General features: G+C 38.3%; 1 protein-coding gene across 20 annotated transcripts in view; it reads right to left on the bottom strand.

Annotated features, from left to right (window-relative positions):
• Positions 1 to 1,344: 1,344 nt before the first annotated feature.
• TRIM2 (tripartite motif containing 2) overlaps positions 1,345 to 23,308 on the bottom strand; it is an 87,660-nt gene continuing 65,696 nt past the window's right edge. For 19 of the 20 annotated variants that reach the window (XM_071431908.1, XM_071431905.1, XM_071431893.1 and 16 more), the window contains 6 exons: positions 19,296 to 19,399; positions 17,975 to 18,142; positions 11,031 to 11,211; positions 9,303 to 9,373; positions 6,738 to 6,878; positions 1,345 to 5,727 (listed from right to left, as the gene is read on the bottom strand). In XM_071431908.1, coding sequence (XP_071288009.1) covers positions 5,575 to 5,727; positions 6,738 to 6,878; positions 9,303 to 9,373; positions 11,031 to 11,211; positions 17,975 to 18,142; positions 19,296 to 19,399 — 818 coding nt within the window. In that variant the 3' untranslated portion in view covers positions 1,345 to 5,574. The remainder of the gene's footprint in view (positions 5,728 to 6,737; positions 6,879 to 9,302; positions 9,374 to 11,030; positions 11,212 to 17,974; positions 18,143 to 19,295; positions 19,400 to 23,308) is intronic. The other variant, XM_071431913.1, reaches the window with a different exon arrangement.

The following is a 23,308-nucleotide window of genomic DNA, read 5'->3' as shown; positions in this document are numbered from 1 at the left end:
TTAGGTATTTTAATAAGTACCACAAGAAGGTCAAAGAGGAAGTTGGTCATTTACTGCAGATATTTTCTGGTAAACAAAAGTGTTCTCTGGTATTAGTGTTCAGCCTGTCTGTCTGATTTTGCTCAGTGGTGAAGAGCCTCTGCTGTAGTAATCCAGGGAACAGAAAACATTTCTAGCCTATCAATAAGAAAAGATTTGGAATGTAACAAGCATCTTACCTACTAAGCCCAGTGGTTTCAGGAAATCCTGTGCTATTGCTTCTCTTCTTTATGATCTTTTTTACATGGGAAGGAACAAGTGCTCTGCAAGTCTAAATGTCAATTCAACACTGCTCGGCTTCAAGATGTGGTGTTCTTTTAGCTGGCAGACAAATAAAGCCTTTTGTAATCATCTGAATTTCAGGGCAGATAGACAAGTACATTCAGCACCAAGAGTCTATGAGCGTGTATTCATCTGGAGACTGACAGAAAACCAAAACTGATCCATTACATTGTACTAAGTTTGTCTTTAGGAGAAAAATGAGGCCTCGAAACATAGCTGCTGACACTCCCTGTGACTTGCAAGAAAGAATAAAACACATATTCTTCTAGAGGGTTTGGGGGAAAGAGCCACAAAAATGGACAGCTGCTCAGTATTTCAGCTGTCTCATTTCTGACTGTCCTGCCACTGAGCAAACACTCATCACTGGGGGTTTCCCTGACCCTGCTAGATCCCTTCATTGAGGCTGTATCCAAGCCAAATGATGCCTCTGAAGATTCTGTCTTACTTCGTGAGCAAGTTCCCAGTCACACTGAGTTCTCAAATTATTCCAGTTTGGAGAGTTCACCAGTGACCAAGAAGACATCGGTACTATGTGAAATTGAAGTTAATACAAGCTGGAAATTTGTTCTTACAGGAACAGAGTCAGACTGAACTCCTAAGGTAAATTTTTTGTTCTCCACAATAATTTAATTTGGTTTTCTGCAACAGACTGTTGAAAGATTATATCACACCTCAGCTACAAGGTACTGTGTACTTCTGTGATGCAAGCAGAAAAGCTTACAGCTCTTAATCTTACTGCCACCAATGAAAATCTTAATTTTGATTCCTGTACTGAAGAAGGAAGAGAGGAACAAGGAAGCTCCAACTCTGCACCTTCTTCCCAAGAACAACTCAAGTCTGTCTTTCCTCTGTGTCAACATAAAAAATTTAACACCCATGAAAAAATCACAGTTTCCTTAGCTTGTGACCTGTGCTGTCAGGAAAGAAAACTGGAAAAAATTACCCATCTTCCTGCATTATGGGGTCACTTCTAGGGACAAGTGAGTATGAGACATATGAAAAATAAATCCTCAACCATGAAAATAACAGAGGAAACAAGCTTTATTTTTATTATTTGAAATTTTTGTGCGTGGTAAAGGTACACATTTGACTCCGGTTTTCCTACATTTCCAAGACAGAGTAATTTTTTTTGTCAGCTAAAGCATTATGAATACCATGGCACACAGGAAGCTAAAACTACACACACACACGCACGCACGCACACACAAACACTTTGATGTGCATCTTTCATCCTTGACCTTAAGGAGAAAAAGTCTGTATTTAGCATCATAGGGATTAAAAAAAAAACACAAACAAAAACATCATCATCGACAACAAAAAAACATGTGAGAAGAATATTTCATTATGAGTGTCAAGAGAGTGCAAGGCTTACATATACACAAAACATATATTACAAAGATGGAATGTACAAAAACGTTTTAAAAAAACATGGAAAAAAGAACTGGAAACACTCCTAGAACTGGAAAGCTGCAGCATATCAGCTGGTAGAGATTTCTATCAGGGGCTGCTGCCATACACTGCACAACTTAGGGAACATTCCCGTGTCATAAAGCCAAAGAAAAAGTGTCAGGGTTAAGGCTGTGTTGCTCACAAACATCGACTGAAGTGCTGTACATTCATCAGAAATAAAATGACCTGTTAGGAACCTTGCCACTCCATAGTACACATACCTTTTGTACACTTTCTACAAACAGGTCAGACAATCACTGCTTGAATTCTTGAAGAAAAGTTTGACTTTACATCATGATTTCATAACAAGCTGTCTCCCCCAACTGAAGGTCATTTCTTTATAACAAACACAACTTATTGGGCACTTATAGTTCTCATTATGGCAACACTAGATCCTTATTATAAAAAATATTGACATAAAATCAAAAGCCCTCTAGCTTTTACAGAACAGATGAGCATTTACTAGTAAATAGCACTCCATCTTCATGAGGCAATTGCTTGCCTAAACCATTTTCCTTTTCTTTTTCAGTACATTGGTGCTGGTTTATCCTATGCAAAACTCTCCTATTGTTTATGTTGGATTTATCTGAACAGATCTTTTTATTCTATTTACTGAACAATGAAAATACAGTTGGCTAGTTTGTCCTAAAATGTTCCATATGACACAAGAGCTAATAACCTTTTGAGATTGAGTTGAAGATTAGTTAAATGAAGCACATACTTTCACCATTCATGCTGTGCTGCTACTCAATTAGCATTCCAGGGAAGTCAAGGGGACATTTGGTTATACCTGAAATCTGGCAGCAGCGTGCCTGTAAAGCCTTTAATAAATGCTAACAACTCAGCAAATCACGTAGTGCAATTCTGACCTTCCCTTAATTGGATGAGAAAAAAAAAGTCTGCCAGCTTTTAAGTGCAGAATTTCTGCTTTGGTTGGTCTTTGCAAGGTTTGTAAGCCAAGCATTTTAGCAAAATTGGCTTAGAAGCACCGTAAAAGCAATGTGTTTCTCAGTTTCCCGGTGCCAGGCAGATAAGGTCAGAGCTTGGAAGGGAATGTCCTATGCCACTAAATTTGAAGTTGACAGCATTTGCTATCAGAAATAACTTCAAATTCATGACATTCTTTAGGTGCTGCTCTGCCAATAATGTCTGAAAATCCAAAAAACTACTTAATTTTAAGAAAAAAATCCACAAAACTCCTAATAGCTTTGAGCTGGGTTGTGAGGAGAGTTATGTGCAGAATTCACTTATTTCATCAGGATGCACTGGGTTCACAAGGGTTATCTAAAATCCTGCTAAGCAATGCTGGACCAAAGGACTGAAAAGCTTTTGAAGAAAAGTCTTAAGTATAGCACAGTCTTAAGTATCTATTTTGCTCTATGGGTTAGGATCTGATTTTCATGCTTCTCGAAGTACCTGACAACAGAGGATTTGGCAATGTTTTCTGAGGGGTAAACATGTAAGCTTAGTAAAATTGTATTCTAAAAATCCATATTCAGAACTAAATGTGATAACTGACAGCCACAGCACATTTTAAAGTTTTTATCTCAATCCCTTTATCGCAACCCTTCTCTTTATTACTAAACACAGTTCAAATGCCTTTTCTTCACTGATGTGCTATTTAAGGGTCTTCCAATGTCAGAAAGTGTTATAAGGACACTTAGAATGAAATTTTGATCTACAGCTTTGTTAAATTTTGATAGGACAGTTTATTTGTAATGACCGAGACACCATCTTCAGAATTTTAGGACAAACTCAGTTCAAGCAGAGGATATTTTGTTCTCTTAGTAATAACAAACGTGAGTTTTAATATTCATAAATGTTACCACCAGTTTCTTAGCTTCGTTATACAGTCCTTAAGCTTCATGCACAAAATATTTATTCCAATGAAATAAGGAAACTTGTATTTGCACGAGAAATTTTAAATTGGTTCTATGTGCAAAAAATAAACAAAGGAAAGAAGAGGAAATATCTTCAGGAAACAGTAATTAAAAAGCAGACAAACCCCCCATTTAAGAACCTTGGGGTCTGCATTTTACAAGTCAAATGCAACTTTAGAAAAAAACCATTCGTTTTTCTCAAATTTATCGAAACAACCACCTTACGTTGTAGAAATAAGACAAATACTTATAACAAGAAATTTTATCAAAGATTTCTTTCCATTTTGCAAACATGCTTAAAATACTCCCTTGTTTCTGACCCAATGCCCTTTTGTTTCAAGGCGCTAAAAATGAGAAAGGAAAGACAGCACTTCCCAGGCTATTGTAGGCATTGGCAGCAAGCTCACAGCTCCTCAGGCAATACTTAAAAGGGACCACCATTCTATCTATATCAGGCTACAGTAGCAATTCAACCTTTGACCACTGGATATAGAAATAAGAATAAAGCCAATGCTACTTTAGAAAGGACAAGGTCATACTTTAAAAACCCCCAACAAACCAAACATTAAAAACAGAACCATGCCTGTAAGCATTTCCAGTTAAATTAATACTTCAACAAAGAACACAGTAGAGAGATCTGGCAGAGGAAGAAAGGTCATTTTTCGGAGTACTGCCATTGTCAAATATCATACATACGTTCCAGTTTGCTGAAATAACCCACATTTACTTTTTTTTATTTTTATGTCAATCAGTCATACATACATACATACATACAAACAAATTGGAACAAATCTCACAGTCCTTGTTTTGTCCTCTAACAAAATTCCCTTTGATGAAGGACTTCAGGAATTGGTTCAAATTCATTTTTATTTGTAACGTATTTTTTCTCACATAAAAACAAATAGCTTTGGTAACCCTTGGCTTTCCTATACAACCTCTGTTTACCACAGTTCCTTTGGTTGTATAACGTAGGTCCTCCATAGGGTACTTCTCTGGCTTTCTGTCCTGTGTGAAGCTGCATCTTATTTTAGAGGTTAATACAATGAGTTGCCGTAAGGAAACATGGCAATGAACACGTACGAAAGAGTGGCACACATTAGGTTAATTGACTTGACATTGTAATAACCCTGATCCTAATGAACTAGTTTGGTGTCAGAAGGTCTGTGGTTATACAGAAAATTCCTCTCCCACTAACGTATCGCTACAATTAAGGTTTTCCAGAGCTTTAGAAATGTCAGGTCTCTGCAAAGTCCTTCCTGCACATTGAGCAAGAGGAAGAGTGAACAACAGCCGCATGAAACAATCCTTCATTAATTCCACATGAGTAGGGAATTTGCATTGATTCTCATAGTGCTAAACACTGAGCTGTGTTGACGGTTAGAGCTAGATGGATTTTGTGAGACTTAACCTTATACTAAAAGGACCTACTTGTTATACACAGTAAGACTGAAGAATGTTAGAAGTGTAATACCTACCATGATAATGAGATCTAGAAGATTCCCAGAGTCACCCCTGGGTTAAATAACATGTAAGAATGATACTTCTTTAAATTTGGAAGCTCTGAGCAGGAGCTATCCTTCGCAGTCATCAAAAAGCTTTGGGGACTTTTCCCAAATTTTTCTCATTTTTGCCTTATTAGTTAATTCCAGTTTCATAGGATGCAGTTGGTGTTTAATTTCACATTGTCTTTATGAATTCAGTTACAGAGGATTATTTTATTAACACTTACAACAAAAAGTTCAGTGAGAAACATAAGAGGTGCAAGTCCTATGTAAACAAGGTAAGTTTGGAAATAATCGCAAGAAGTCCATAAGAGACTCCTTTGTTATTAAAAATAAACACAAAGTAGGAGATATCCGGCACTGGATCTCTAGGACGAGTCTTTTCTTAAGGGTGGGTGATTATCCAGCTCCAGAGCTCATTGCTACTGTAAGTATCGATAGACCTTGAAGCAGTGATTTCCAGAGTCTGCGACTACAACATGGCCATCTGAAGTAAGAGCCAGACCTTGGGGACCATAAAGGGGGTCAGCAGAGGTGTTAATGTAGGATAAAAATGATCCACTTCCATCAAAAACCTTTGAGGGTGAGAAAGCACAGAATGTTATGAATAAAAAAGGAAAGTAGCGGATACAAAGTAGTCTGCTCTCTTACAAGTCTCTCTTATACTGTTATACTTCTAATTTCTGAAACAGTGGACATACAATAGAATAAAAGAATAAACAAGGGCAAAATCTGTTCTGTTATCTCATAATATGCAAGTTTATATACAAATGTATGTTCTTATTTAAAAGAACTAATTATAGCCACCAGGATATTTGGCAAGAATTAACACACAATAAAATAATAATAATAATAAATAAGAAACTCAGTTGTTCCTGTTCTAAAAATAGTCAACTACAATAAATCAAACTTAATTGGGAACTCAACCAACACCTTGTTTTCCTAACAAATATCACTGTTGTGGCTAGCCTGATTCTTAGGTCCCCACACAGAGAAAACTAGCAATTTGTTTACCCTGTTGAGAGTGCTTCCTGAGAACAACTCATAAGCAGCTTCCTCAGTTTTATATTCAGTGGAAATAATACATACACTTATTTATTAGGTATTCTTTGGCAAACGGGAAGACCTTGTGATTAGCACTTAAAAGATAAAAAGACTGCAACTCTCATAACTTGAAAGCAGAATAATTTCTCAACATTTAAAAAAGATGATAAAGATCTGCTGCATTCAGCTCAGGTAATTTGCTTTTTCATATTTTCCACTATGTCTCTGATCTTCTGTTATGGTGATTATAAATTACTATAATCTCAGCAATGCTTGCAAGTCCCATAAGTCATCAAGAAACTTTTGGGGAACTACTTGGCACCAAAATCCTTGGTCACCATGGCCATCAGAGCTGCCAGCAGCCACACTGAAAAGCTCACAATGTAACACCACCAGGTCTGAAAGTGGACAATGAGGCATATAAAGGATGGTGTGAGAAACCACATCACTTCTAATGGTGTTTTTTGGGCAGTCTGAAGGCCAGAGTTAGCAACCCATTATTTTTTTTAATCAAGCACCTTTGAAATACAGAAATTTTTACCTGTATTCGGCTGTTTCCCCAATCTGCTACAATAATATTTCCATTAGAATCTACTGCTACTCCAGTTGGTGCATTAAATTGCCCATTTCCTTCTCCATTTGATCCAAACTTCAGCATGAACTCTCCCTCCTGGTTAAAGACCTGTATGGGTTAAAACAACAACCTAAATATGGCGTGGTATCAAGAATTTTAAGATCTGATTCATCTCAGACATGGAGGCAAAGGGCCCCAGAATTCTTCTGCAGCTTGTGCATCTTGAACTGTGAAGAGCTGAATGCAGATGCAGCACTGGGTGCTTTGTTTCTTTGGAACTAAAACACAATGGAGCAGATGCTCTCTTCTCTGCTTCCATAATCTAACACACATTGCAAATCATGGCATGCTGCTCTCTGCAGACAGGTCAGCAACTGAATTCTCTGTGATGGTAACAGGTTTAGACAGCAGAAAGATGGAGCCGATCAATGACTATTCTGTCAGTGACCTGGATGCACCAATGGGACCAAACAAGATACAAAATGTGTCATTTACACAGTCCACAGCCATCTCTAAAATATTTTCATCCATTTTGGATCCAGGGCCAGCTACAGCACAAGGTCCAACAGAGTTCTTAGAGACTGACTGGGGCTTGCACAACAAAATGCAAAGACCTGACAAGTGCCAAGTGCACACTGAAGTGCTGACAAGGTGGAAGATGTCAGGGAATTACTGTGTTCTCAAACACCCCCAGCGAACAGAGAAAAAAACATTTTGGGGGAGGAAATTAATGAAGTACCAAGTTAGTGCCTCAGAGGATTAAAGAAAATAATAATAAAAAAAAGCCACCTAATGAAAAAATAGACAAAGATATATTGCTCTCTCCCTGGGCTAAAGTGACCAAATGACAGAGAAGCCTACATTGCACAGGATTTTCCATAAAAGATGCCTGAGGGAAGGAACATCCTTGAAAGTTAATGGGGACAAGAGAAAAATGTTGCTGAGTGAGCTTGTTTAATTCAAGACACTGGTGGCAGGAAGCAGCTTTGGGACTAATAAGAGTGAAATTAATTTATTTAGTTATTTATAATTTATTATTTAAAAGAAGATGTACTCTCTGCTCTCAGCGAATAAACTCTCCAGAGAGTCAACAGTTATATGTACCAATTTAGAGAACACTACAGAAATAAGAATATTTTCTGGTTAGTACCAAATTGTAGCAAGTAACATTTGTATCCCATTGAGTCACACCAGAGACAGATGGGACACTCTGTTCTCATTAGAAATGTAATAATTATAAATCCTCTAGGATGCCACACTTCTTACATTTCTTCACTTTCTTTTTTTCATTTCAGTTTGCCCCTTGCTGTTAAGCCTCTCCAGGCATTCTTGTTACCAGGCAAACCTTGCTTGTGGAGAGGTAATTTATGGAGTCACAGGCCTCCTGCTGCTTTAGGGCTCCTGCAGCAGTCTTGGCTTTTGTGTTGTAATCCAAACCACAAGCTGCTACTTCCTCACCAATTCCAAAAGGATGCGCAAGCAAGGCTGCTATTCCAGACCTCGGTGATTCAGCACTGCTCAGGACACAAAGGTGTCTATGTTCAGGCAGCAACCTCCAATTTCAGGTGAATACATAAAATTTATTTTTTCAATTAGAAATAGTAAAGAACTAGACTGAGGTTCAACTTTTTTTGACTGAGGTTCAGTCAAAACAGGCATTAGATGAAATGCCAGGGACTTTATTTTGTTGGTGTGTGGGACTGACACACATGTCCGGAGAGCCCAGGTAGAACAGTATCCTGCCTCTGTCCTCCTGCTGCTCTCTCCTGTAGAGGGAGGGCACAAGAGCACACGCAGGAAGTGTAGGAAAGGGAATGCCTGAGAACAAACACACACACGTGAGGCATTTCTGAAGTGGCCTGTGTCTCCTTCATAGACATTTGCCAACACATCTCAGCATGTTTCCTTGGTCTGGTTTATTACTGGGACAAACAAATAAACTTCCTATCATACCATGACTTCAACAGGCTGAGAGTCAGGAATTTCCATGGGTGTAAGGACTAGTGGCCAGTTTTGCCCAGTGCAGGAGGCACTGAATGAAAACCAATAGGAACATGGGTTTTAAGAGAATCAGGTTGTAAAATGGGTCCAGTAATCTTAAAGCTTATAGGTATGGAATTTAAAGACTGTAATGTATCTTTACTTTGCTATAATTTTACAACTAGAACTGTGGAAAGCTTTTACTGGGAAATTCAAAAGCCAGACTTTTAAAAGACAGAACACAGGGTCATTAACAGGTTTGGCAGAGGGCTACTAAAATTAAGTAAAGTTGAAATTATTTATTTCAGATACAAGCTATGTTTAAGCAATTGTATTAGACACCATTATAGTGACACCAAAGGCAATGGACTATATCTTCACTAAGCGATGCACTGCATGCAGAGTTCTCTGAAAGTGCTGTCTCTATAGCAGAGCTATATCACACTCCCTATATGGAGTGTGATCTCTTTGGTTTTAACAATACGTTCTTTCCCCCCAAAAATATCATAATAAAATTAAAGTGGCAACTTTCCAAGTTGCCATTGACAGTACCTTGACAGAATGGTTATGAAAATCTGTAATGATAATTTCATTGTTGCTGTTTACAGCTGCAAAATGAGGACCTGCAATGCAGAAAAAGAAGAAGAAGAAAAAAATAGTAATACCATTAAAATAAAAAGTATGGTTAAATGAAAAAAAAAAATCAGCCTGCCGGCATATTATGTTTGGCTTCTGAGCAATAGCAGTCCAAGTGGGAATACCAATTTCAAATTAAGAGTAATTTTACTTCATGGTTTCTTTAAAAGCTCAGCATGCTTTTTGTAAACACAAATAATTTCTTTTTCAACCAGTTGTCAGTTGTTATTGTTCCCAATAAGCATTGTTGATTTCTCCCTCTTTTGTACACATATGACTATGCAGAGATTTATGGGCTTATTAACAAGACAAAACATGAAGTGCTTAAGCATAAAGTTGTGTATACACTGCAAATTGTTATCAGAAATGTTCCTGTAAATTCTTAATTGAAGTATTTTATGCTCTGTGTGCTCACATCTTACAAGCATTTGAGCCAACAAGTTTTAGGATAAATAAAAAAGTTACTTAGAAGACAACTGTCAGGGAAAAAAGGGCATTTTTTGCTTTACATTGTGTATTGAAATATGCGTGCAAATTTGAGTAAAAAACAAATGGTAGTTTGAAAACAGGCAAGTACCCAAATTAAAACACTTGGTGCTATTTTGAGTTATTAAACAGAACAAAACTCAGTTTCAGTTTTCACTGTATATCAGGGTAAACTATAACAAAAATGAAAAATTTTGCAATGAAAACATTCAAGTATTGACAATTTACCTGTTTTCTGTAGCCTATCAGCAAGAAGAGGTGATATGTTTCTCAAATGCACTGTTAGAAAGTATTTGCTGACTTATTTTCAGGACATGTTTTTGCAAATTTTTGAATAAAAAGAAATTGAGATACCCAGAAAATGTAGCTGTGTTAGAGCCCAAGCTCTCATAAATTATATATATTATGCCATAACACATTGCAAGAGATCTTTGGATAAAAACACATTGATGCTATTCCTCCCTTTCACTGTGAACCAGTCAAAACATCAGACCAATGAACCAATGAAACTACATACTAAAAATGACCCAACACCTGTAAAACGACCTGCATACCTAATCTGGCACCTTCATTTCAAATTTTGAAAGAACGGCTATTCACTTAAAATATATCAATGGGGTTGTTCTGTTTTTTAAACTTAAATGCATGTTCTACTTGAAAGACAGCATGTGCAAGCAGTCAGTTGAGTATAAATGGCAATTTCCCCAAACTTACACTGGCTGTTCCATAACTCTGCCTTCCTGATCTCAATCTCAACACTACCCCATTACACTCATTTTCTAAGAGATACCACTTAGGGCATTGGGGTTTATGTGTCTGATGACTGGAAACACAAAGGACAGCATCTGAGTTGATTGTGCCGAACAGCTTAGTGTGGCAATTACAAAGCACTTATAAAATGCTAGTTAAGATCAGTCTTTCTTGGGTCACTGGTCTGAAATGTTTCCAGGCATAGGGAGGTAGATGAAACCATCTGGTTACAATTACATTTGCAGAACAGATGTTGCAGTCTGCCTGACCAATCAAGCAAATAGGAGATGTATGTCTAGCAGAACCTCTCCCCTGGAGGATAAAGGGGTAGGATACCGCATCTTCAACATGCTCAAACATCATGCAAATGTGAGCAGAAGAGGCAAGAAAAGGGGATTTACATATTACCATCAAGTGTACCTGCAAACTGCTTGTCACCATTTCCTCGACTTCCAAACCTGGTGACTATTTTCCCATTTGGCTGGAAGATGAAGACACAGCATGCTTTATTGTCCACTACAATGATGTGTCCATTACGATCCACAGAAACACCTTTTGGGCCCATGAGCTTTCCAGACCCAATTTTGGCCTAAATGGGAAAACACAAAATAGGAAAATATGTTGGCATGATAGAAATTAGTACTGTTTAAAGATTGTATTACAGGCACAGAGCAGAACGGAGACGCTTTTCTCCATCAGAAGTTGGAAGCAATAGTTTTTATCAGCTCTTACCATGTACTTCATAATTTTTTTCTTCAGCTGAAAATAGTGTGCTTTCTGTATGTCTTTTCTAGACTGAAAAATCTGCCACCTCAGCAACTGAGTCCAAATATGTAACTCATAAGAAATACAGTCATCAGATTTGTGTGACTTGATAAACCTGTCAGAAATGTCTGTATATCCAGCATTAGGGTAGCAGCAGGATAGGCAGACAAGCAGACAAACAGAAAGGACTTTTGTCTCCTATTGTGTGCTGTTCCTGAGTCCAACAACCCCTTTGATGGACAGGAGTCATCTTTATCACTGCCTGCATCAAAGAAGTCAGAGTTCTTGGAGCATCAGGGCTGGATGGGATGTAGGCTATGATGTCCTCTGTTGCCTTTCTTGGGTTAGTAAGACAACAGCACCTTCTGAGTGCTCTCAGAAAGAATTTGAGCAGAGCTAAAGCTCAGGCTAACCTATCTTCCACCAGACTCCACATGAGATTGCTTCACTTGCTGCTTAGACACATGAAGTGTCAGCTGAAAACTGCAAAGGGGAGAGGATCATGTTGCCAAACAGCAAATGAAGTAAACTTTGAAACACTAAACAAATCAAAGCTTGTTCCTGTCTTAGGTAAATAAAATTATTTCCATCATTTTAAATAGGCCTTGTGACTACCAAAACCATCTGCCGGTATAATCAGCAACAGGAGGGGAATTGTATACAATATTTCACTGGAAAACGTTCAGTGGAGATGAGATGGATCTCATAACAGTAAATTACTTGGAAAGGTTAGAGAGCTGTCAAATCCAAAAATGCCAGAAGCATGCTTTAGTAGGTTTAAAAAGAAGGGATTCTTAAAAGAGGATCTAAGCAACAGAGCAAGCAGAAATTGAGACCAAGCCTTCAAAGAATCCATGAGCTACCTGGGCATATACAAGAAGACTTAGGATTACCTCACAATCCATTCTGCATTCTTCACCATTCAGCTTTTTTTTAGGCTGGGATTCTAGAAACTGTTTTAATCTACATAAAATCAGTTGGGTTTTGACCTTTCAGTTTAAAAAGGTTGTAAATACCCAATTGTTTGCATTGGAATGGAGCAACTTGCATCCTGCTTATAGACCTTTCTTTTAATTGATGAACATATTTGAAAGCACTTATTCAGGCTGGTTTTAAACGTCTGTACTGGACAGATAGTCCACCAGTGAGGCTTTGTTGAAATTATGAGTTCCAGAATTTTCAGATTCTATAGTAATTTGTGACAGACACATTCTACAAACTGAAATTCAAATCTTGGTGAAGAAGATACTTTTCTGTTTGCATTGGAATTTAAATGAAATATATACTAAGATATTCATCTTATTTATGAAACAAGGCCATCTTTCACCTCAGTGCCTTTGCAGAGTGAGACAGATCACCCCCTAGAGCAAGCAATGCTGGGAGTTATATAATCATTTTGGTTGGAAAAGACCTCTAGGCCTGAGTCCAAGCATTAACCTAACACTGTCATATTTACCATTAAACCATGTTCACAATTACCACATCTACTGCTGACTTCTCTGCCCCTCTCCCCTCCCTCCTGCAATTGGTGAGTAGCAGTGGGACAGATTACAAGGCATTGAGAAAATCCATTGCCTAACTCATTTTTCTCATGTCCCTGATGTTTTCAAAGCAAACAGAAGGAGCTCTCCTATCCTTAGTAAGTCCCATGCTCCTATTGCATGGTACATTCTTGTAGGTGGGGTTGCAGGTAAAAAATAGGAATGATCCTAAAATAAAGCTACCTGGGGACCCTGAGGATGGCTGCTACTAAGCCACTACACAACCTTTTTCAGTCTCCAGTGAAGAAAATTCCAGGGAGCAAATCTTGCAGCTGCAAGACCATGCTTGGCCAACATGCAATGATCTTGTGTCAGTTTTATGTTCATATACATATGCTGTTATAAACTGCAAAATACTTACGCAAAATCTACCTAATTGAATCATGCTAAAATATCCCCAGGAAAAACTATTAAAATTTATTTTGTGTTCACCAGGGGAAAGATATCAGCAGACCTACAAAATGTATTCAGTTTGCATAACAACAAAGCAGCAAAACCATAAATCAAATGCAAATCTGTAGATGTATTTCCTTTGGGGTGATTAAATCATATTGCCCTCCTTCCTTTGGGATGGCCATGTGGTTGTCTGCTTGAGCATTGCACCACCTCCTTACCATCTTTCCACGATTCCTGTAGAAAATGACTCAGACTCATGAGTACAGTGTCTTAATGCCCATATAAACACATATGGAAAAATATAACAAATAAATCACATATACATTAATGGGCACTCAGTGCTGAGAAAAGTAATAAAAATCACTACTATTGGGCCAGGTTTAAAATATAATTTGCAAGCAGCAATAAAGTATGCCCAGCTAGAGTTTGCAATGCTTTTTACTAAAAATCTGTTCCCAGTTTAGATCAAAATATGCTGGTGACACATTACTGGATCTGGCTGAACATATTCTTTGTATATTTTTATTTCAGAATATTTCTTAGAATTATAGGTTTGATTATTTAGAACAGAACATTATGAAACTCAGTCACTCCCATTAAGTGTATGAATGGAAGTATTTTCAGGCTTTTTTCCATTAGAAATGAATACAGTATAATGAATCATGTAAACCCTTAATACAAATAATGTGTTTAATTTAATTCAGTCGGGGACATTATGTCCCTTATTTTATAGGCTCTTAGGAATTTATACTGGTTTTCAAACATGTGTTTATAAAGTCACCCTACCAGGCTGGAAAATATTCTACTGGGGGATATTCCTAGAGGTAAAAAAAAAAAAAAAAAAAAAAAAACCCAAAAAACAAAAACCAAAAAAACCAAAGATCTGAATTAGCCTACATAAAAATTTATGAATACTTTTCCACTGTAGAAGAAAGCATGTTAGGGCTAAGTTTAACTTTACCATGCTTGTTGCTGTCTGAAAGGTTCAAGATTGTCAGGGATTAATTAAAAACTTTCAACAAACCATCTTTTCCTGTTTGAGAACTTCTCTATTAAGGAGATACAACTTTGTCACACTTTGCAATATCACACAATAAGTGGATTTATCATTCATCTGACTGTCAAAATTCAACTGTGACCATTTAACCATACTACCCATTCCCATCAGTACATGGAACCAGCTTCAGACAGCTCTTTCCTTAATTCTACTAGTGAGACAAGGAAGAAGTCTGACATATAAAATATTTCCTCTTTTCCCACTTATCTAAATTTGATCTTAACTTGACTTGCAGAGCCCTGTTTGGTTGACAACAAGCTTGTCATCTTATATACAGCTCTTTGAGTCTAGAAAGAAAACAATCCTCAGAGGAACACGAATCATTCTCTTGGCTCTGTTGTCCAGTTCCTTCATCAGGTTTGAACACCACTTGGTGAGGAGCTGGTACAGCTGCTTCACCATGCTTTCTCTCCTTAGCCTAGCGCTGTATCAAAGAAATTGCTAGCAACAGCTAGCAACTGCAACAGCTTTCTTAGCAATTTCAGAATACTTGACAGAGGAAGCCAGCACTGTTATCTGCCTTTTACAGATGAAGAAAATAAAGCACTGGGAAGTGAAATGGAAGATCACTAGTCACCCATGAGATCTGTGGCATAGCCAGAAATAGAAGCCCCAAATCCTAAGACCCAGTCTGAGTCTTTATCATATCCAGGACAGTACAGCTGTTCATGTGAAGAAGCTCATGTTTTGGTGCAACTTAGATTAGAGTTTGCCCACCTCTGCATTGATGTAAGTTACAGCCTTGAGAAAACAACTCTGTTGCTGCCAGAACTAAGGAAGGTGATACGTTTCTGCCTGGCAGTGGAGGTTGCTAAGGGGAGTCAGTCCAGTGCTGTAATCAGGGACATGCCTGGGCCTGGTTCCAGGGAAATTTGCCTTATGGCTCACATGACTATTAAAATTCCACTAAGGGAGAGTGAGTGTAAGTAAATACAGAAGGAAGGGGACAACATCAAAAATAGTTAGATTAAGCTCAAAACAGCCCCCTGATATTGCTGAGTTAACAATTAGCAGGCCACCTGCATCAGAGGAATTACACAATGACTTGCAGGCACAGTCCTTTGAAGGCAAATGCCATTATCCCTTTCTCTCTCTCTGTTATTTTAGCAAGTGCTGCCCAATTTAATCTGACCAGGCCCCCGTAAGAATTACCACTGCCAACACACAAAAAATTACAAGGCTTTGCCCAGATTCCCACAGGCTAGATCTGTTACATCTATGTTCTGTGCTTCCATTATATTTTATTTGTTCTGTGCTTCCATTATATTTTATTTAATCCCATCACAGAATAATATCCTGAGTTGGAAGGGACCCACAAGGATCATCGAGTCCAACTCCCAGTCCTACACCATCATGCCCCATACAAGTCCCATCCCTTCATGGCACTGACTGTCCCCATATCACAGCCTCACCCTCGGTGGGCATGACCTCCCAACCCTGCGTGTGTCCCCCCACAGTTCCCCCAGGCCCTATGCTCACTCCACCTGCACCCCTCCTCCCCAGCCCAGCTCTCCAGCTACACTGTGCAGTACAGGATCCCCTGAACCAGTGCTGCACCAATACAGGACCCCTACTCCCAGTAGAGCTCCTCAGTGTGGCCCTGTGCCCAGTGCCCGTCCGTGTCTCCATCCCAGTGTTCCCACTGCCTCGCTCCTGCTGTCCCCATGCACATGCTCTGCCACCTGCCCTCCACCCAGCTCCTGCACTTATGTGCTTATGCCTACCCTCTGTATAAAAAAATACTTCTACAAGCATTTATTTTTCCTCTCATAAATATGGCTTATTGCATTCAATCTAAAAATAGTATTTTAAACAATTGATGTTCCGTCTCTCATTTAATCATTCTAGTCCCAAGAGCTATGAAGTCTGATGCATTAATTTGTATTAACCACGCAAACAATGCCAACATCACACAGCTTTTGCATTTTTTGCAATCCAATGAAAACATTGACTGAAAACAAATCTAGGCTTCGCATCAGAGGAACTACATTAATAACTTTTTTTTCCAATACCTGTCTCCCTACTGGTAGTATATCACATACAGCATTTTGGCTTCTCCAGAGCTTTTCCTCCAGAGCTGGCACCATCCAAAATGCTGGACTAACAGCATATCTTAAGAAGTCAGGAAAACAAGCCCTCCATGTTCTGTGTCCAGTTCACATTAAGGATGTTAATAATTATTTAAAACATACCTAGGATAATCAGAATATTTGGATTCTTAACTAAATTACATATTTCTTTGGGTTTGTTTTGGTGTTTTCATTTAATTTAAGAACTTCAGCCAAAACCAAGGTTTTCCTGTGTAGCTGTACATTTTCAAAATTACTTGACAACTAAAATCACATCCTCTCTGCAAATGCAAACAATTTGTATTTTTTTTTAACACTTGCATTACATTTTAGTATTGCTTTACTTTAGCTTGAAGTCTATACATGATCTGGATAGTTCTGGAAGCGTACACACTGGTTTCTCAGATGGAGGTCACTGAGGACTACGCAAGTACAGTTACCTATTTGCAATTGTCTCTTTGCAAAGACTATGTGGAGAAAGGCCATTTCTTGCTGCACACATGAGCAGCTCAGAACCTGAGCTTTTTGGCTACTAGGCTGCCAGAAGATTAGCCAAACAGGCCATATCTGCCCAATGCAGGACTCCAGAACTAAGTAACTATGGTAGAAATTTCCCTCCAGGTCTATTATCCCTATGACCAGTGAGTACAGCTAACCTCTGCCAGAGGTGGCTCTCTCTAATATGCATCACCAGACTTGGTATCATGCATTCAGAGACCAGCACCAAATCAAGGAAACCTTTAATTCTCTCTAGAACCGCACCTGAACCCAAGTGAAATAAATGTTGCAGGTTGGAAATCATCAATGTAGTGTAGTAGCTGCTGTCTTATTTTATTCCCATTAAAGGGATCAGAGTTGCTATGAAAATATGAAGTTGTTTCCTTAGAATTTTTGATTTCTGAAACCTACAATATCATTACTGTCTTTCAGTTTTTTCAGTGCACAACACACCAGGTAGAACACTCCTGTTTATGCTGTAGCACTGAAACAACACCCTGGGTTACTCTTCCTTGCTTATATTACCAACAGGATCATACAGAAATTATACACTATATTTGCTGAGAAGTATGGAATAAAAGAGGGAGTCATCATCAGTCTGCTACCTTCTTTTTCTCCTCCATATGTCACTGAAGAGCTTCATGTACTTCTTGTAAGATTTTGTGTTTGTCTGTGTGCATACACGTATCTGCACACACCCTTCTGCACAATCAGAGTACTAATGATATGAAGGTTGTTGAGCTAGTCCAACTAGCCTTGCTGGCACTTGCTGTGCTCGACCATAAGTAACAGAAAGACATCTAAGCACGCAGTATGGAACATGTTGTCTCTGCTTGGTGTAACATTAGCATTACTGCTGTGATCTCCTCCTATTAATTATACCATGTGGCTGGGTCAGGTCACATCACAACAATGGAATTTAGACTAAGATACAGCCAAACTATGTAGTTTCTTGAAAAATAATGTTACTTTGCATTCCTTTGTAAGACAGAGAAAGCTCAGGAGAGTTCACATAGTAACTCGTACCTTGAATTTTCCATCTGATGAGAATATGCTAACCCATTTGTTATCATAGTCTGCAATAATGATGTCACCACTGGGATGCACAGCCACTCCTGTTGGCCGCTGCAGCTGGCCAGGAGACCTTCCTCGTATGCCAAAACGGCTTTTGAACTGACCATCATTGGAAAATATCTGTAATAGAAAACAGGGATTTTAAAATTATGTCCACACATGACCATCACCTATTTCTTGGAGCTTAGATTTTAGCAAGTCACTAATCAACACTATAATCAGGAAGAGAGCTGGGAACATGAACCACTTTTACACAGTCCATATTTGAAAGTAATATATCTAATTTTAGAACACCCGGATTTCAAAAAGAAGAAAACCTCATTGCACTGTTTTTTCAGTGAACGCAAAGTACTTCACAAACATTAATTAGCTTCACAATATCTCTCTCAGTGGGGAGGGAATGGTATTATTTCCTTACTAGAAATGAGGAAACTGAGGCACCGAGTACTAAGACTGTAGAAAACATAGGAATATGTCCTTGTTACCCCAAGCCAGGTAACTAGACACTGAAGTTCCTCTGAAGAGGCTGCATATTAGAAAGCATGAGGGTGCTGATGAATATTTGATTCTGTCTCTTTGAAAAAGCCTGGAAATGAGTTCTCATGGCATGTGGCTTGCTGGTTCTCCCATACAAGAACAAGCAACACACTGCTGCTGCCGCTGTGTTCATTGCTACCACATGGGCAGCCTGGAGAGTGATGACAAATTGGTAATGATAAAAAGGATAGATGGCAAGCAAAAGAAAAAATATAGCTTGATTTTCACAATTCTTTGCAGAAGCCAAGAAATTATGGGTGCCAGGGTGCTACCACAGGAAAGATTTGATTATGATATCAGAAAGAGAAGTCAGTTAAATAGACTAAAAGCCACTTGAAAATGATATCTATATGCTTTTTTTTCTATTTGTACTTCCTAAAAAATTATACTTGTGGCACCATGCTCTAGATTTACATTTGAAAACATGAGAGTGATAAAATTTACAATGTAAAATTATATTTACAGAAGGGCATTTTTCCAGATTATTGCACAACTTTTTTTTTCATTCATTGCTAAACATCATAAGGAAGGGAACTAAACTCTGATGATATACTAGATATAGTATAGATCTGAAAAAGATAGCTGCAGGTCAAGAAGATGGAAAGTAAATGGATAATAAATTATGTTTCCTTTGTATTTTCTACATCAACTGAATTGTACAAAATGTGTCTTTCTGAGGCTACAAAAAAGGGAGAGGTGTGGGGGCAAGGAGAAAAACACTGAAATATTCTCATACCTGCACACACTGGTTGTTACTGTCTGCTATTAATATTTTTCCATTTGTAGATGCAGCTACACCTTGAAGATTTGTAAATTCCCCTTTGTTTCTTCCTTTGGTGCCTAAAATTGAACACAAAGCACATAAGAAATCAGGTTAGACAGGACTAATCAGTTAGGACCCAAATGCCAGCACATGCAATTATTACATTTCTGATCAAAGGATTTCTATTTTGAAGAGTTCTTCTCACTGCTACAACTTCAAAGAACCCTCTCAGTAACAGATAGACAATTCTACTGACAAGACAGGATTTTGTTTAAGGGACTGTTCTCACTCTTCATCATGTGTCACCCAAGCCCCCATCAACATTAATTACCTCTTCAGCCTCCCTAAATCAGTGCTCACAAATTGCCTCTTGCATGAGGGAAGCAGTAAAAGGTTTTAACATAAGTAATGCACTTTTTTAAACTGCAGATTTTTATTCTACTGAAAGGGTGAGTACATGGGAACATACAGAGAGGGGCTAAGATAAGAACCTGGACAGATGATGCGGTTTTAGCTAAGTCTCCTCAGTGAAATCACAAAGGTGGGATAGAACACATCACTTTGGATGGAGCTGTTTCAAGACAGGGAAGTTTCCTATTCCCTTATATATAGTTTGTAGTCATAGGCTTCAAAGATTCCTTTAGCAGGGAGATTCAGATGAAGAACTAGCTTTGAATGGATTGGACTTGTGAGCTAATGAAGACCAACACCTGGAGAATGAATGCTTCTGGAGAGACCTTGGATTGTTCTAATAAAGCAGTGTTCCCACACACACAAGTCTTGTTTTAACCCATAAATGCACTTGTGTGTTACATAAAACTGGAAGTCTTACTCAGTGGCTTAGGGTGATAAGGAGTTGTAAAATGTCAATTTTTCCACAAAAGTTCATTAAGTTTAGATGGTTCACTAGATGTTTGTTCTGAGACATTCCAAGGGGAATCACAGAGCAAACTGGTGTCCTTAAAAGATCAGCTCCAAAGTGGCTGGTCCAAATTACACCTGGAACACAGGAACAGGAACCAAATTCCTGATTTGTTTGTAAAGGAGGCTCAGGGGTCCTTAGAAAATACTCCAGCTATGATCTTGGACTCCAAGGTTATTCATAATAAATGAAGCAAAACAAAAAAAGCTCAGCAAACAAGCACCAACTCTACAAGCTGTCCTTTCCAAGACATGGATACAGTGCTGTTTTTCCTGGTGAAATATTTTTACAAGCATTCACTGGCTGTGTATCTGCCAGTAATTGGTTCCAATATATGGTTTTAACTGAAAAACTTGTATTTCATTTTAGTCAGTCCAAAATATTCTGGAGCGCAGTGATTAAACTGTTCTGACTGTGACGCTTAATTTAAGACATATATATCAGCTCTATCTAATTTGTATTTAGCTTTCATCAGGGATGTGAATGCTTGTAACAACCCTTCTTTCTTCTGTGGTGATGGCTGTGGGATGCATATTTCCTGTCACTAGCTAACAAGTAACATTTAATTTCTCTGCACTCAGTGCTGCAGGAATGTTCCTTTGTTTCAAGACTTATTTTTGTCAACTCCACCCGCTTCATCCTCTAAACAAGGCAAATGCTTCTAGTTTTTGTACTGCAAGGGAAAAGTACATATTCAGGGAATAGTGAGTTACATACCAATTACATTACCCACACTTGAGCCATTTCTGTTTATTCTTTTAATAAGCAGTGCCTGAGGGATGCATGCAGCAATTTTTTTCCACCATATGCTAATGATAAATTTCCTTCTTGCTTCTTAGCCAAAGAGAATGGATGAAAAGAGAGAAACATTCCTTTTACTACTGAGAGTAAAGGAAAAACATTTGTTAGAAAAGAGGAGGCATAAGCTAGAGCATCTGGAACTAACTAACACAAACTTTATGGAATGTATGCTCTTTAGCCTTAGAAAAATGTTCTTGAAAGTCAAGGAATTTTTTTTTTAAAGATAAGAGACACCTATATAAAAAGTTACTCAGAGCATTCTTCTGTGGAACCTTGTAAATATACATCAAAGGAAAAACTGAAGAAATTACCCAGGAATGTCATAGTCATGTTTCATGGTAAGTATAAGAAATAGCAATATATTAGCATAGTGTGTAGATGAAATTCAGCTCCATGCAATGTCCTTGTAACTAGCACTTTGTAGCTATTAAACCTATTACCTAGCTCCTTATCTGCATACAGGCCCTTAGACAGTCCCCTCTGCAATGGCAGAAATTCCTCTGCAGAAGAAAGCTTACTTCCTTATGTATGTTCAAGAAGAAATCAGATAACTTTGAACTTTCCATTTTGAATAATTCACTATGCCAGCAGAGATCTGAAGCCAAGCACAAGCATTTCAGATGATGAGAGAAAAGCCTGTAGGAAAGCATGTGAGCCTCTGGAATAGCAGGCTTTTGCTACTGACTCTGCAATACCAAAGGATGATAGCTCCCCTCTGTAAGCAGAAATTCCTTCCTTATGAACATACCTGCCTAAGAGAGAGTCTTCAGCAAATCTTTTACTGCAAGGTACCACCCTTCTGTATCAAGGCATTTCATATTTTGTCTTCTCTCCATCATGGGCAGTCACCCATCTCTCCTTAGCTTAGAGAGGCATCAACATTTCAATTGCACAAGGCTGGAACCAGTAGGAGCCTCATTCCAGAGTTTCCCAAGCAGCCTGATTAATAGATGAGAGGCTGCATCTTTTGTGCCCACCGTTTCCCAGCTTTATCTCCCTGCTGTTCTGAGCTACTGCAGGGCACAAAAGACGAAAAGACAGAGATTTTACTGCAAGCTGCTGGGGACTGGGAAAAACAGGAGAGATTTCAAAAGGAGAAGACTGAACCCAGTAATTGGGAATCTGTGGCCTGTGGAATATCTCCTTTTATACCATTTTTGTATACAGGTAATGATCAGATTTGTTTTAACCCTATCTAATTCCTTCTGGAATTACTGAGCATAGGCTGCACAAAGGAATTAATTTAGCTTTCAACAAAGAAAGTGTGCATTCTCTGCTCAAGATGATTCTAGCACACATAAAATGCTTCATAATTCCAATCTTTTACTCTTGAGCAATAGATGTTATACTGAGTCTCACCAAAAAGAAGAAAAAATAATCTAAAAGCCCATTAACAATGACAGGAGATGTTAAAATAACATCACATAACTGTAATAAGAATATGCTCTTTAAGTCCTGGGAATCTGAACAAACTTGTATAATGTATATTTTTGATGCTCATACTAAGAGAAGGAGTGTTTTTTGCTTTCCAAGTTTTACTAATATGAATAACAACCCCCCTGCTTGCTAACCTAGATTCCCCAGCTTCCTAAAACACAAAGAAAAACATGTCAGTGCCTCCAGCGGGAAGGGAATAGATTCAGAGAGACAAAATCAAACTGCAGAAATATTACAGATTATTGGGAAGACTTAAGAGGTTGTGAGTGGCCATAACCTGTTGTGTAGGTACCATTTCTTTCCTGCCTACAGCACTTCAAGTAATTCTTCTTGTACTCCTTCCTATGTGGTACAGGGAAAAAAAAGGGCAAAAATAAACAGCATGGAAAGGTCTACATACATACTGCATAGACAGGCATCAAGGAGCTTTCTTTTTTCCCAGCTTCCTTTCTTTCTTTCTTTCCTCAGAGTGCCATAAGATATTTAGTCAAATCTTACACATTATGAGGCTGTGATATCTCCTCTCATAATAGATGCAGCTGAAGCACAAAAGTCTCTGAGGTAAAACTGTACTGAATTGTTAACCCTATGTGCTGTACAATGAATGTCACTCTTTCTAATTCAAGCTCCCAAATAACCTTAAGTTTTAAAATCAGTCTGTTGTTGAAGGCACATTGTTTATAACCTTTAAAGAGGAATTAGTAATTCAGTAGGAACTCTGGCAGATATGCCCACACACTGTTGGTAGTGAAGATGGACTGGTTTGTGTTAATTTGCTTTACACAGCATCTGCCCTAAAATCTTGGCCAAGACCACCTCCAAGCCC

This window comes from Agelaius tricolor, unplaced genomic scaffold, assembly GCF_023055355.1.
Source record: "Agelaius tricolor isolate 1412-34295 unplaced genomic scaffold, bAgeTri1.0.p SCAF_8, whole genome shotgun sequence".
In the NCBI taxonomy this organism is placed as follows: Eukaryota; Metazoa; Chordata; class Aves; order Passeriformes; family Icteridae; genus Agelaius; species Agelaius tricolor.
This window is presented reverse-complemented; position numbering and strand designations above follow the sequence as displayed.